Source organism: Lonchura striata, chromosome 4 (genome assembly GCF_050655825.1).
Source record: "Lonchura striata isolate lonStrDom1 chromosome 4, ASM5065582v1, whole genome shotgun sequence".
In the NCBI taxonomy this organism is placed as follows: Eukaryota; Metazoa; Chordata; class Aves; order Passeriformes; family Estrildidae; genus Lonchura; species Lonchura striata.
This window is the reverse complement of record NC_140706.1, coordinates 48,141,375-48,152,764: the sequence shown is the minus strand read 5'-3', so window position 1 is coordinate 48,152,764 and position 11,390 is coordinate 48,141,375. Positions and strand designations below refer to the sequence as shown.

The 11,390-nt window shown below is 49.2% G+C and overlaps 1 protein-coding gene across 3 annotated transcripts in view; it reads left to right on the top strand.

The window, feature by feature from the left end:
• The first annotated feature begins 7,678 nt into the window (after nucleotides 1–7,678).
• Nucleotides 7,679–11,390, top strand: part of TET2 (tet methylcytosine dioxygenase 2) — a 70,907-nt gene continuing 67,195 nt past the window's right edge. For all 3 annotated transcript variants that reach the window (XM_021531460.4, XM_021531459.4, XM_085578133.1), the window contains exon 1: nucleotides 7,679–7,774. In XM_021531460.4, the coding sequence (XP_021387135.3) occupies nucleotides 7,745–7,774 (30 nt within the window). In that variant the 5' untranslated portion in view covers nucleotides 7,679–7,744. The remainder of the gene's footprint in view (nucleotides 7,775–11,390) is intronic.

The window sequence follows — 11,390 nt, the reverse complement described above, 5'->3', positions numbered from 1 at the left end:
ACAGAGGAGACATTGTGATAATGAAAGCTGCCCCAGTGAGCCAGGAGGGCAGCTGCCTTTTCCTGAAAGAAGAGAGAATTTGTGGGGTTTTTAAGCTGCTCAGGGTGGCAAGGGCTTCTGCTGGTGCCTTACAGCTACTGAGCTCTGACAGTCTACTCTTCTCACTCTTCAAATCCTGAGATAAAAATGTACCTTTTAATATAATGCAGTGACTGTGACTCTGATGTATGCTTGTATCTTTCAGCAGAGCTTCTCAACAGCTCTTTGAAGAAGGGCAGAAGGGCAACTGTATATAACATCCCCACTTTCACCCAAAGAAACAAGATTGAATGCACAGCTCTTTCCTCGAGCTGCAACACCCTAGGCTACTGCCAGTTCATGTCCAAATGGGTGTTCCTTGTGTGTCTTGCCCCTGAGGAGATATGGTGCTGACTCCCTGCCTAAATCAGTAGCAGGCATGTAAGAAAAAATCAAAGCAAGCTGACAGCTCAGCTAGGACCACAGACAAACTGCTCTGCCAGAGAATGAAATCAAAAGAGACAAAGACAGCTACAACATTTACCTTCTTTATACATTGCTTCTAGATTAGAAAATCCACGCTAAAGAGATCACCGGCACACGCACATTTACATTGATTTTGAATACCATTTAGCTGCTTAAATGCATGCTGCAAAGCAGTTAGCTTTGCATATAGCTTTCATTTACAGGGTAAAATTGATTTAGGCAGAATTTAACTCAATATAATTGTGCCTGCACTAAGGATATGAACAAACATGACACTTCTGCTCAAGGGCTGAGAATTTTTGAGTCACAGGGTAATGGCAACCCCATTAAAAGGTTTCGGTTTTTCATCTGGATGCACTGGGAGAACGGCAACCAACAAGTAAAGTCCTTCTGAGCTTGTTAAAATGACTAATGATTAAAAATGAAAAAGTAAAGCTCTTTGAGTCACACAACCTTGCAGCCCCTGCCTTTCCCAGCTCCTGCCCAGACACACAACTAAGGCTCCTTCCAAAGGCTGCCATTTGCTGTATCACATCCCAGGTGTCTGTATATCAGCCTGTTTAACTGTTTCATCAGTCCCTTCTAGTTTTCCCTTGGCACTTCTCCCTTTGCAAGACTTTCTTAGGAGCCAGCTTTCATTATATGCCAGGAAATCACAGGCTACACTGCAAAAAGTGGCACATATCCTTGACTTCTCTCAGTTAACAGCAAAACCTCTTCCTTCCTAATTGGGAGATGAACTGTAGAAAATTACCAAATTCCTGATACCTAAAGCTGTATGTTAAAATATATACATTGGAAAATATCTAACTGAAAGGGACCAGTACTGATTACTGAGACTGTCACTAGTGTCACCAGCGGACATCAAGCTCACCTGGAACAGAGACACCTTTCTTCAGTGCTACAGACACGGGGAGCCTGTTTTCAAACATTTTCAAACCTAATTTGGAAATGTGGTTTCAGGAGATCAGTGCCCAGTCCCTCCTTCATTTTCTACCATGATGTTCTAAGGCACAGTGAACACTACTGATTTCCAGCAGCAGAAGCACCAAGCCTGCACCCTGCTTCACACAGGCTCTTCTCACACTGCTGCTGAAGGCTCATCATACAAAAGGGATTCCCCTCCATCACTGTCACCAGCAGAAGCCAGGAGGAGCACACAGGAGACTCCATGGCCTCCTCCACCTGCTTGCCCCCTTAACGCTGCTGCGGAGCCTCAGGGCCAGAGCTGCCAGCAAGCGAGGGGATGCTGAGCAGTGCAGCAGACCCCATGGGCAGCATGGAAGGATCCATGCCAGGATGCCACCCACAAGGCTGTGGAAGGCTTTGAAGATAAGGAGAAAACCAAACATCAGTAGAGAAGGCAGGGGGAAAAAAATCAGTAGAGGATTTGGCAGCTGTAGCATGCCTTTCCTGCCCAGTCCACTCAAACCCCAAGCTATTCATGCAGCTGCAAAATGCTCACAGTTCAGGAGTTATCAAAGGATTTTAATTCCTCCAACAATCAGAGAATGGATGGATACAGCTACCAAATGTTGCTCTAACCCAGAAATTCAGTGAGAGATGTACACTGTCACATACAGAACCTGACACTAGTGCAGCAGTCCTGGTCGCACGTCATTGCTCAACGATTCTGAGGAGGGTTAAAAGCACAGTTTTCCTCCCCAGAGCTGGATTGACTGACGGTGTAGCTTCAAGCCACCTGATGGCTGCGTAGTGCACTCCACAGAAACAGCACAGCTCACCACACTTTGCTGTGACAGTCATTTGCCTGTGGGAGAACATTCCACATTAAGCGTGATTGATGGAGTGAGACTGGTTGCTCTCTCACAAGGAGGTGTTTTGAGGAAGGGCAACTGTCCCACTGTGTATGTTAGTCTGTGGTACTGGGTTTTCACACTTGTTTTCCCAGCTTTGCTGCCTTTCCCAAAGGTGCTGCAGTCCAGGAGGGAACACAAATGAGCAATGCTGGCAGGCTGGGGAGGGGGATGAGCAGAGCAGGAAGAATTTATTTTGATCCTGAATGTTACCAACTCAGTCACATCTATGATCTAGACACACTGCTGAGTGCTCTTCCTTTGCAGGTCAGCTTCTGGCTCATTCTTGGAAGGTTATTACCAGAAGTCAACAAAGTAAAGTGCCACTCCTCAGGACTAACCACAGACCTGGTTGTCCATCCCTCAGCCCAGACTTTTCCCTTCATCCCCTAAGTAGAACTTCTTGTGTAGAGGATTCAAGATTTTACTTCTACAATGATGAGAAAGCAAGCTTGGGATCCCAAAAGGACAAGCTACACCTTCAGGAAGGGTCCTCCCGCTTCACCTCTGTTTAAGCCTCCCTTATCCCTTCTCTTCTGCCAGGGGCTTCCTTCCCCTAGGACATTCATCCCAACCATGATCCTGGGGGAAGAAATTGCATAGCAGATGTCTAGGGTGCCAAAATTCAGGCTTTCCAGACATAAATGCCTTAGCAATCACAAGGCTACAGCCACCTCAGAGCCACACACACTGAAGAGTACCACAATGACATCTACACCCACTGGCAAAAGCCAAGGGTTTAAAAAGTGAGCCATTTACAGCTCTTAGGAAACACATATCTCCCACCAACAGAATGACAGCAGTGGGCAGGCAACTCATCACAGCATCCCTGCAGGCATTGCAGCCACTGGGCACCTCACTCCCAAACAGACAAACAGAACTCCTACGTGTCTTCTCTGCAGCAACGCATCTGTGCAGCCCTAGAAAAGCCCCTTCCTGTCAAGGGTAGGAATGTAAAGACATGACAAATAGTGATCTTTGATGAATTTAGGGGAAAAAAGTGAGGTGGCGTCCTGTTATCAACATGAGTCTGGCAGGGCCACCTCCTGCTGCCTGCTGGCACAGCTGCAGCCACAGCATCAGTGTGATCCCTCAGCTCTGAGGCTGGAATATCAAGCTCATGGATGAGCAGATGTCTCAGGACCTGAAAAAGCCCTGCTGAAAGTATAAACCAAAGCAAAACAACAGTTCCCTTTCCCTCACCTTGCCCCTCTAGGGCTTCTGGTGCATGCTGCTGTGATCCAGACATGGGCCCATGAGAAATCAGTGTCCCTCGGGACAGAGACAAATGTCTGTGTGGAGAAAGGACACAAGAGATTTTCTGCAGGACCATCATGTTACAGCAGACAGTCCTCTGGGTTCCAGAGGTTTGCTTGAGGAGGTGAAATGGGGTACGTAGCAAGTTTCTTTCCCTCACCTCGTGTAGCTGTTCACACTTTATTATGGGGGAAAGACAACATGAATAAAAACAACATGAAAATTTGAAGTCACAGAAACAATTGAATTATGGCTCTGAACTGGTTATTGCACAGAAATTCAGAGTTCAGTTTGTTCCTGAAAGCTATGTGCAGTGGGTAGCTAATACAAACCCACTTATTCTGCAATGTGGGGTACAGGATGAAATATTATCTGCACTGTACATCTCTCTGGATGTTTCATTTGGGGCTTTGAGGAGGCCACGTACATTACATTCCTTCAGAAAGTCAGGTTTGCTCACTGCAGTAGGAATCTGGCTGCAGCTCTCATCCTGGCCACCCCAACATCCTACACAGTGAGCAAGTTTTCCTCTAGGACAGGGGCAAAGCCCACACTCTTTGAAACCGCTGGATTAATTGTGTGCAATTACATGCTGTACACACAGATGCTTCATTGCAGGATGCTTTTCACCTGACATTTTGCCCGTGAAAAATGGTGTGGCTGAGATAGTTCTAGAAACAGCTCCAGAACATTGTTTGATCTAAGCACATTTCAGCACACTTCCAAAGAAGCTGCGTATCTGTTTCTTTACAGCAAATATTTGCTTTAAGGAATGCATACAGCTTAACTCAGGGAACAGCATGTTTGAGAGGTAAAAGACTTTTTGCCCCCAACTCTTTAAGGGTGAAAAGTGTGTGTGGGGGTGTTTTATGTCACTTCTCACTGTGGTCATGTTCAGTCATTTTTCTTCCTGTTTGATAGATACGGCAAAGCAAAATGGGGCAAAATGTCTCATTCAATAAATACATTGAAGCAAACAGAACTACTCCAAGGGAGAATTTAGGTTCATGTCCCTCCCATCAGGCTAACAGATACCAAGTAACATGTACTATAGAGCACACTATATTTGACAGGGGTATGCACAATGGAAAGCCATTGTCTTGGAAGGCAAAAGATCCTGGCTTGTCAAGATGCAGCAGGATGGCACTGGGTCACTTAGGAGGTTTGTTGGAGATAGCTGAGCACAAGCTGGTGGTGCAGAGGAGGCTCCAGTAAATGTGCCTTGTGCTCCGGCAGGCAAGACAGTACTGCTGGTTCAGCAGGACTGCAACTGAGTTTATTGAGCCTCGTGATTACAACAGGCTGTCATTAGGGCAGTAAAGTTTAGAGAGAGAGTGGGAGAGAGCAAAGAATAGCGAAGGGAACCACACCTATGTCAGGAAGCATTTAAAAAATGCATTTCTCACACTCATGTGTGCAGGTAAAACTTGCATGAGCAGTCCCTTATCTTCAGCACAGGAACACAGAAAACAAAAGAACCCCAGCTCAGTTTCAAACTCCTGCTTGTAGCTTTTGGGTTTGGTGGTTGTTGGAGAATCTTTTCTTTTTCTTTCTTTCTTTCTTTCTTTCTTTCTTTCTTTCTTTCTTTCTTTCTTTCTTTCTTTCTTTCTTTCTTTCTTTCTTTCTTTCTTTCTTTCTTTCTTTCTTTCTTTCTTTCTTTCTTTCTTTCTTTCTTTTCTTTCTTTTCTTTCTTTCTTTCTTTCTTTTCCTTCCTTCCTTCCTTCCTTCCTTCCTTCCTTCCTTCCTTCCTTCCTTCCTTCCTTCCTTCCTTCCTTCCTTCCTTCCTTCCTTCCTTCCTTCCTTCCTTCCTTCCTTCCTTCCTTCCTTCCTTCCTTCCTTCCTTCCTTCCTTCCTTCCTTCCTTCCTTCCTTCCTTCCTTCCTTCCTTCCTTCCTTCCTTTTCTTTCCCATTTTACTCTCTCCTGCCAAAACCAGCCACCTGCCTTTTCCAGCCACAAAGGGCTCACGGGCACGGGAGGGATCATGTAAAGGATGGTCACCTCTCCCAGCGCAATGCAAATTGCTGGAGAAAAGCACAGAGAGAGGCCCCGCCAAACCCTGTCAACGCCGAGCTCTGGTTGGGCAGAACAGGACGGTGCAGAGGATGGAGGTGTCTGCAGTTAGAGCCGCTTAGAGCAGCTTAGGGACGAGAAAGCTCTTTGAACCCACTGAGAGGCTGAGCATGTTCGTTCCTTGTCATGTCAGCTGGATGTGCCACACCAAGGGATAAAGCAACTCCAGGCTTTAATAAAACAGGCAAACCTAAAAGAGTTTTAAATGCTGATTAAAGCCTGCTGGAAATCAAGCAAGTTGCTGTGAAAGCACCAAAAAAATGGCAAAACTGACGCAGACCTTGAGCATTTTTTGCATCATTTACTTTTCCAAGAAAAGAGAGACCTGACTCTATTTGCACAAATTTAGGCTGAACGAAATGCTGCTGAAGTCAGCTCTGCAGAAGTAAACACAAAGGTCTTTGTCAGAAACCCCATGTATTTTCCTACAGGATAGGGCTAGCCAGCTCCAGCACGTTTCCAAAGGCTGAGGAGAGCGAGCCTTCGCAAAGGTACAGAAGTGACACTCTGCTACCAGCTATTTTAGCAAGTTGTAAGGGGCAAACTTTTATCTCTAGTGTACTTCTGAAACGTTTCACAGAAATTAAAGTAAAACCAAGACTCAGAAAACAACCTGTGATATGAAAAACAAATTACTCAGTGATGATCTGAACTTCCTAGAAATCACTGATCTGCATCAAATGCACTGGATTTGTCATCTTTGTCATCTTGAAGCCCTTTTTCACCAGCCTGTCTTTGCCAGGCAAGGGACAGATGGAGATTCAGCATCTCTTGGGCACCACTGTTGAACACAGTGCTTGTAGACCTTCTCCTGGTACTCTCTGGGGTGAAGGACACATCGGAGATGGGGAGAGGGCCGGAAAGCGAATGGTCCCCTAAAATCCTCCCGAGCCCCGCACGCGTCCCGGACAAGCCAGAGGAAAGCAGCCTTGGAGCTGCTCTACTTGGCGCAGTGGGAAGCAGAGGGACCCGCTGGAGGGGCGGCCCCGGGATCCGTCCGGCGCTCGGAGCTCCGGGCGGTGTTTCGGCGGTGTGAAAGCCCAGCGCCGGTTCCCAGAGAGGCGATTTTGCATACTTTTACTTCTTGCTCCCCGCAGCTGCCCAGCTGGAAGGGCTCCAGCTCCGCCGGTGCAAGGCGGCGAGCGGCGCACGGAGGGGATGGCAGCGGGGAGCTGTCCCCCGCCGGCGGGGCTGGCAGGCTCGGGGGCACCAGCCTCCGCTCCCGGGGCTGCGGGGCTGGCACCGGCAGCCAGACCTCCTTCCGCGGCTCCATCTGTCGCGGGCACGACACCGTTTCTCCTGCGGCGAGCCACGAGCCCATAGTTTGGGAACGGTGCCGCTAGTCCCGCTCGTCACGCACCGAGCCGCGGGGCTGCGGGCGCTCCCGGGAATGAGTGTCCAGCTCACCCCGCGCTGAGCAATCCCCGCTGGCAGCCCGGTGTCTGCGGGCACAGGGCTTCATTTTGGGAAAGCCTGAGGAGATTTTATTTATTCCCCACCACCACCCACACTTTTCTTTCTTGGCTTTTCTTTTACTCTGTCAGCCGGCCACCGCGCACTACCAAGCCGCGCTCCCGAGCCTCCCGCCGCGGCCGGGGCAGAGCAGCCCGCCGCACCGCAGACGGGCTCCCGGGGCCGTGGGAAAGTGCCGCCGGTCCCCGCGGACGGGAGGGATGCGGGACGGGGGATGTCCCACGGGGGGCGGCGGGGGCTGGCGCTGGAGGGCGGCACCCTCCGCCCCGCCGCGTCCCGCGAACCCACCGGCGAAAGCAGAAAAGGCGGAGGGGTGCAAGAAGGCGGGGGTGGGAATCCCCAAAAGGCCAGAAGAGCGTCAGCAGCCGGGAAAAAAGCCCCGCGCGGTCGGGGACGGGGACGGCGCCGGTGACGGTGCTGGGGGCGCCCCCGCGCCGCGCGCTGGGGGGGACCGGGGGGAGCCGCGCCGCGCGCGCGGGGCGGTGCGCGGGGCGGGCACCGACGTCAGGGCGCCGCGCGCATATTGATGCGGGGGCCCGGCCGCGCTCGCCAAGGAGCAGAAGGAAGCAAGATGGCGGCGCTGTAGGAGCGGGGAGCGCGGCGCCCGGGCTGTGCGTGCTGGATGTCGGCGAGGCTGAGGGACGCGGCAGAGGTCAGAGCGGAATCCCCGCGCCGGCCGCCTTCCCCGCCCGGCACCGCCGGGAGGTGCCGCGGGGCAGCGCCGCGCCGCGCCGCCGGGGGTCGGCGAGGAGGGGGCGCCGCCGTGGGTCCCCAACATGGCTGATTGACAGAGGCTGCGGGGGCGCCGCCGCCCCCTCCCCGCGGGGCCGGACCCGGGCTTCGCCTCGCCGCCCCTCCCCGCGCCTTTGTCTGCGGACGGGGCACGGCGGCCGGAGGCGCCCCGGCTTTGTGCCGCTCCCCGGCCCCGGGCGGACACAAAGGCGGGCGCAGCCCGGGGAGAGAGGCGGGGGGCTGGCGGGGCCTGGGGAGGGCACCGGCGTGGCGAGCGGACCGCGCTGCCGGGGGGCTCGGGAGGGAGAAGTGCGTGCGGGCGAGGCGGGGGCTCGGAGCGGGGCCTCGCGTTTTCCGTGCACTGATCCACACGCGTGTTTCGCCCGCGTTGCTAAACCCCGCCGTCGGGGCACAATGTGGCCACGGGAGGAAAAGGAGGATCACTTTCCCGAGAGTGCTCCCCTAAAATAACGCTTTCGGCGAGGTCAGGCTCGTTCCCCGCCAGATGACAGACAAGAGCAACAACCTCGCCGCGCCCGAGTCGGACGCGCGGCAGTGTGCGCTCGCTCGCTCGCTCGCATCGCGGCGTTTATCGGCGCTAAATCACCCTCTTAGACACCAACACTGATTCTCTTGCCCAGAGTTAAAAGGGGGCTTTTCGGCTCGAGGTCTGAGTGTTGGAAATTCAGCAGACTCTTTTCTGCTAAGTAATTTTCCTTTTCGGAGTGAGGTGAAGGGAAAAGTGATGTGGTCTAGCGTGCTTTCACCGAAACGCTGCAGCTAAAGATCTCATCACAAGATTTGCTTTCCATGATGAGCAGCATGCCAATGTGCAGGCTTTGAGCAGTGATCGGCAGCTCTGAATATATGTTCAGCATAATTTTCTTTTCTTCTTCTTCTTTTCAATGTGAAGTCTAAGAGTTTCAGAGATGAGCAGATAACACTGTCCCTAGTGAAAGCAGGTCAGTGGGTGTTGTTTGTCGGCTAATGAGGCCGTCCTATTCGCGTGTTAATGGCAGGTTGACTTACTGCAGCAGGGGGTGAGTGCAGTCACACATTCACTTGTGTATCTGCATGTGTATTCCACTATAGCACTTTGGAGGTTGTAAAGTGCAAAACGGGACGTGGTTGCCGAAGATACTCAACAAGGAGATGTCAGTGGTCAATAGTTCTGTCTAAACTCGAGTTACAGCGGGATCTGACGGCTGCTGTTAACTCTCTGAAACAATGTACCCATCTTGGATTTTATCCCGCAGAAAACCACCATTTGGAACCAATGAAAAAAAAAAAAATCTCTGTTGGGCAGTATTTTGTCTCTCTCATGGAAAGCTTAGAATGAGCCCTGCCAGTTAAGTCAGGAAACATTTAAATCCAGAAGCCAGGGTGAGGGGAGGAGGGAAAAAAGGGAATGCAAAGCTGTGGAAAACAACAGTGTTTTGGTAGTGGCACTAAACTGCTGTTAATGTGACGTGAAAACTCAAAAGTTATCTTTCAGTGGAAAGCGTTTTTACATTTTGGGAAGTGGCATAAAAAAACTCTTTGTGAATGCATACAGGGAACCTCAGAAAGTGGTTTTGTATTGCCCATTCCGAACAAATCTTGAAAAGAAAACAAGGCTGAACAGGAGACACTGAGGCACCAGAATCTACAGAGGTATCACTGTTGGTAGTAAGGTTTTTATGAGAACTTTGGCATTGTGGTGATTCATTGTGGTGGCTTTTAGCCAGGAAAACTGGTATTGTTTTTATATAGTGCACATGGTCTTAGACTTTGGCATGTCAGCATTGTTTAAAGAACAAGAAACGTGCGCTTGTTGTGGAGTTATTGAGTTACTATGATGGACAGATTTCTGAGGTCTCTTGTTGGAACCAGTGCTGCACTGGGTAGCAGAAATACAAGGTTGTAAATGTTTTGGCTTTTGCATGCAGAATTGGGAGAACCTGTAGTTGCAGCTGAAATGGACATTTCAGCTGCCAGAGTTGGACGGGACTGTTCCTTCTTGCCCAAGCACTTCAGATGCTGCTGGTCTGTGTCTTCCACAGTGTTCTCTTAAATATTAACAAAAGCCAGACAGCCCTAAAGAAAAGGGGGGTGGGGGGAAACCCCCTAATCATATTTTGGAGCAAATCTGCTACTTGAAAATACATGAAGGTCAGGTTGGATCAATGCTACTGACCCTGGTCAGGTTTACAGGGAGTGCCTCAGTCCTACATTACTTGCATGGACAGTAGTGTTTTTATCAGTGTGCCTAAGCAGTGACTTTAAATCCCTTGTTCCATTTAGTTCCAAGTGGAAGATGTATTCTGTGTTTTGACAGAAGCCAAGTAAAGTCCTTTTTAAAAAGCCGACAATTTGTCAAGGTGGAATTCCAGAAGAGCTGTCATATTTGGCTGGTCACAGGGAGTGACCCCTCTACCTCTCTCACCGGGCTGCTGCACAGTAGTTCTAGACATGCTGCTCATGGTAGCAGCATCTGTAAGCTAGCTTCACAACTGGAGCTTGAAAGTGGTAGAACAAAGTTGCCAAGTTTCAAGTAGAGTCAGTGGTTATCTTGGAAACTGCACTGGAGAACACAACCACAAATTATTTTGGCAAATAATATACAGTATTTATTTAGTCCAGCTTTCTGATTGCTGTTAAGGCAGTCAGCCAGCAGCATTAAGTGTTGTGACATCATTTTGAAAGGCAATGTGCTGGTTCTGAAATGGAGTGGGATGTACTATGATTCATTATTTAAAAAAAAAAAAAGCTGTACTCTGACAGAGATAAAGCATATGACTGCATCATGGCTGAAAGCCAAAAAGAGAATTGTATGAATCAATCACACTTGCAGCATTATTCCCATCCCTTACTTCATAAGGCAGTGAGTACCATCTTACTCATTTAGTGACATTCTGCAGCAGAAATATGTTTTTGAACACTGAACAAGTAACTACTAACAAGTTGCCATAGTTCCAGTTGCTACTTTATCATCACTGCTTGCATGTTCAATTTGCATACCTCGTCCCAATAATCCTAGATAATAAAACTGTACAAATGGAAAGCACCGTGAGTAATCCTCTCAGTCACCCATTGAAAAGAAATCACTTCTGCTTACCTCAGGGTAGATAAGTTTGCTTTAAAAAAAATCTATGTGTGTGTGTGTGTATATATATATGTATGTATATGGAAAATCACCCATTTTGCCAAGGAACTGTTCAGTGGGTGGATGCAGAGATGATGGGGTTGAGGAACAAAATTCTGAACTTCCAGCATCAGTTGGACTAATTCCAAAGAGAACTGATGTTTTTTGGGTCAGATGACTGACCCAAAAATGTTGTTTGGATTAAAATACTGGGAATGTGCCTTGCATTACATGGCAGGGAGAAAAAAGGTAGAGAAAAACAAGGTCTGAGAAATAGAAAGAACAGCTAAGTAATCTTACTCGTGTATCTCACATTGTTTTTAAAATGAAGGAAAAAACATGTCCTAACTTATAGGTGGATCAGAAAGTTTTCTACTTGTTTTTCACAGTAAAGAATTTTAAATCTGAGGTC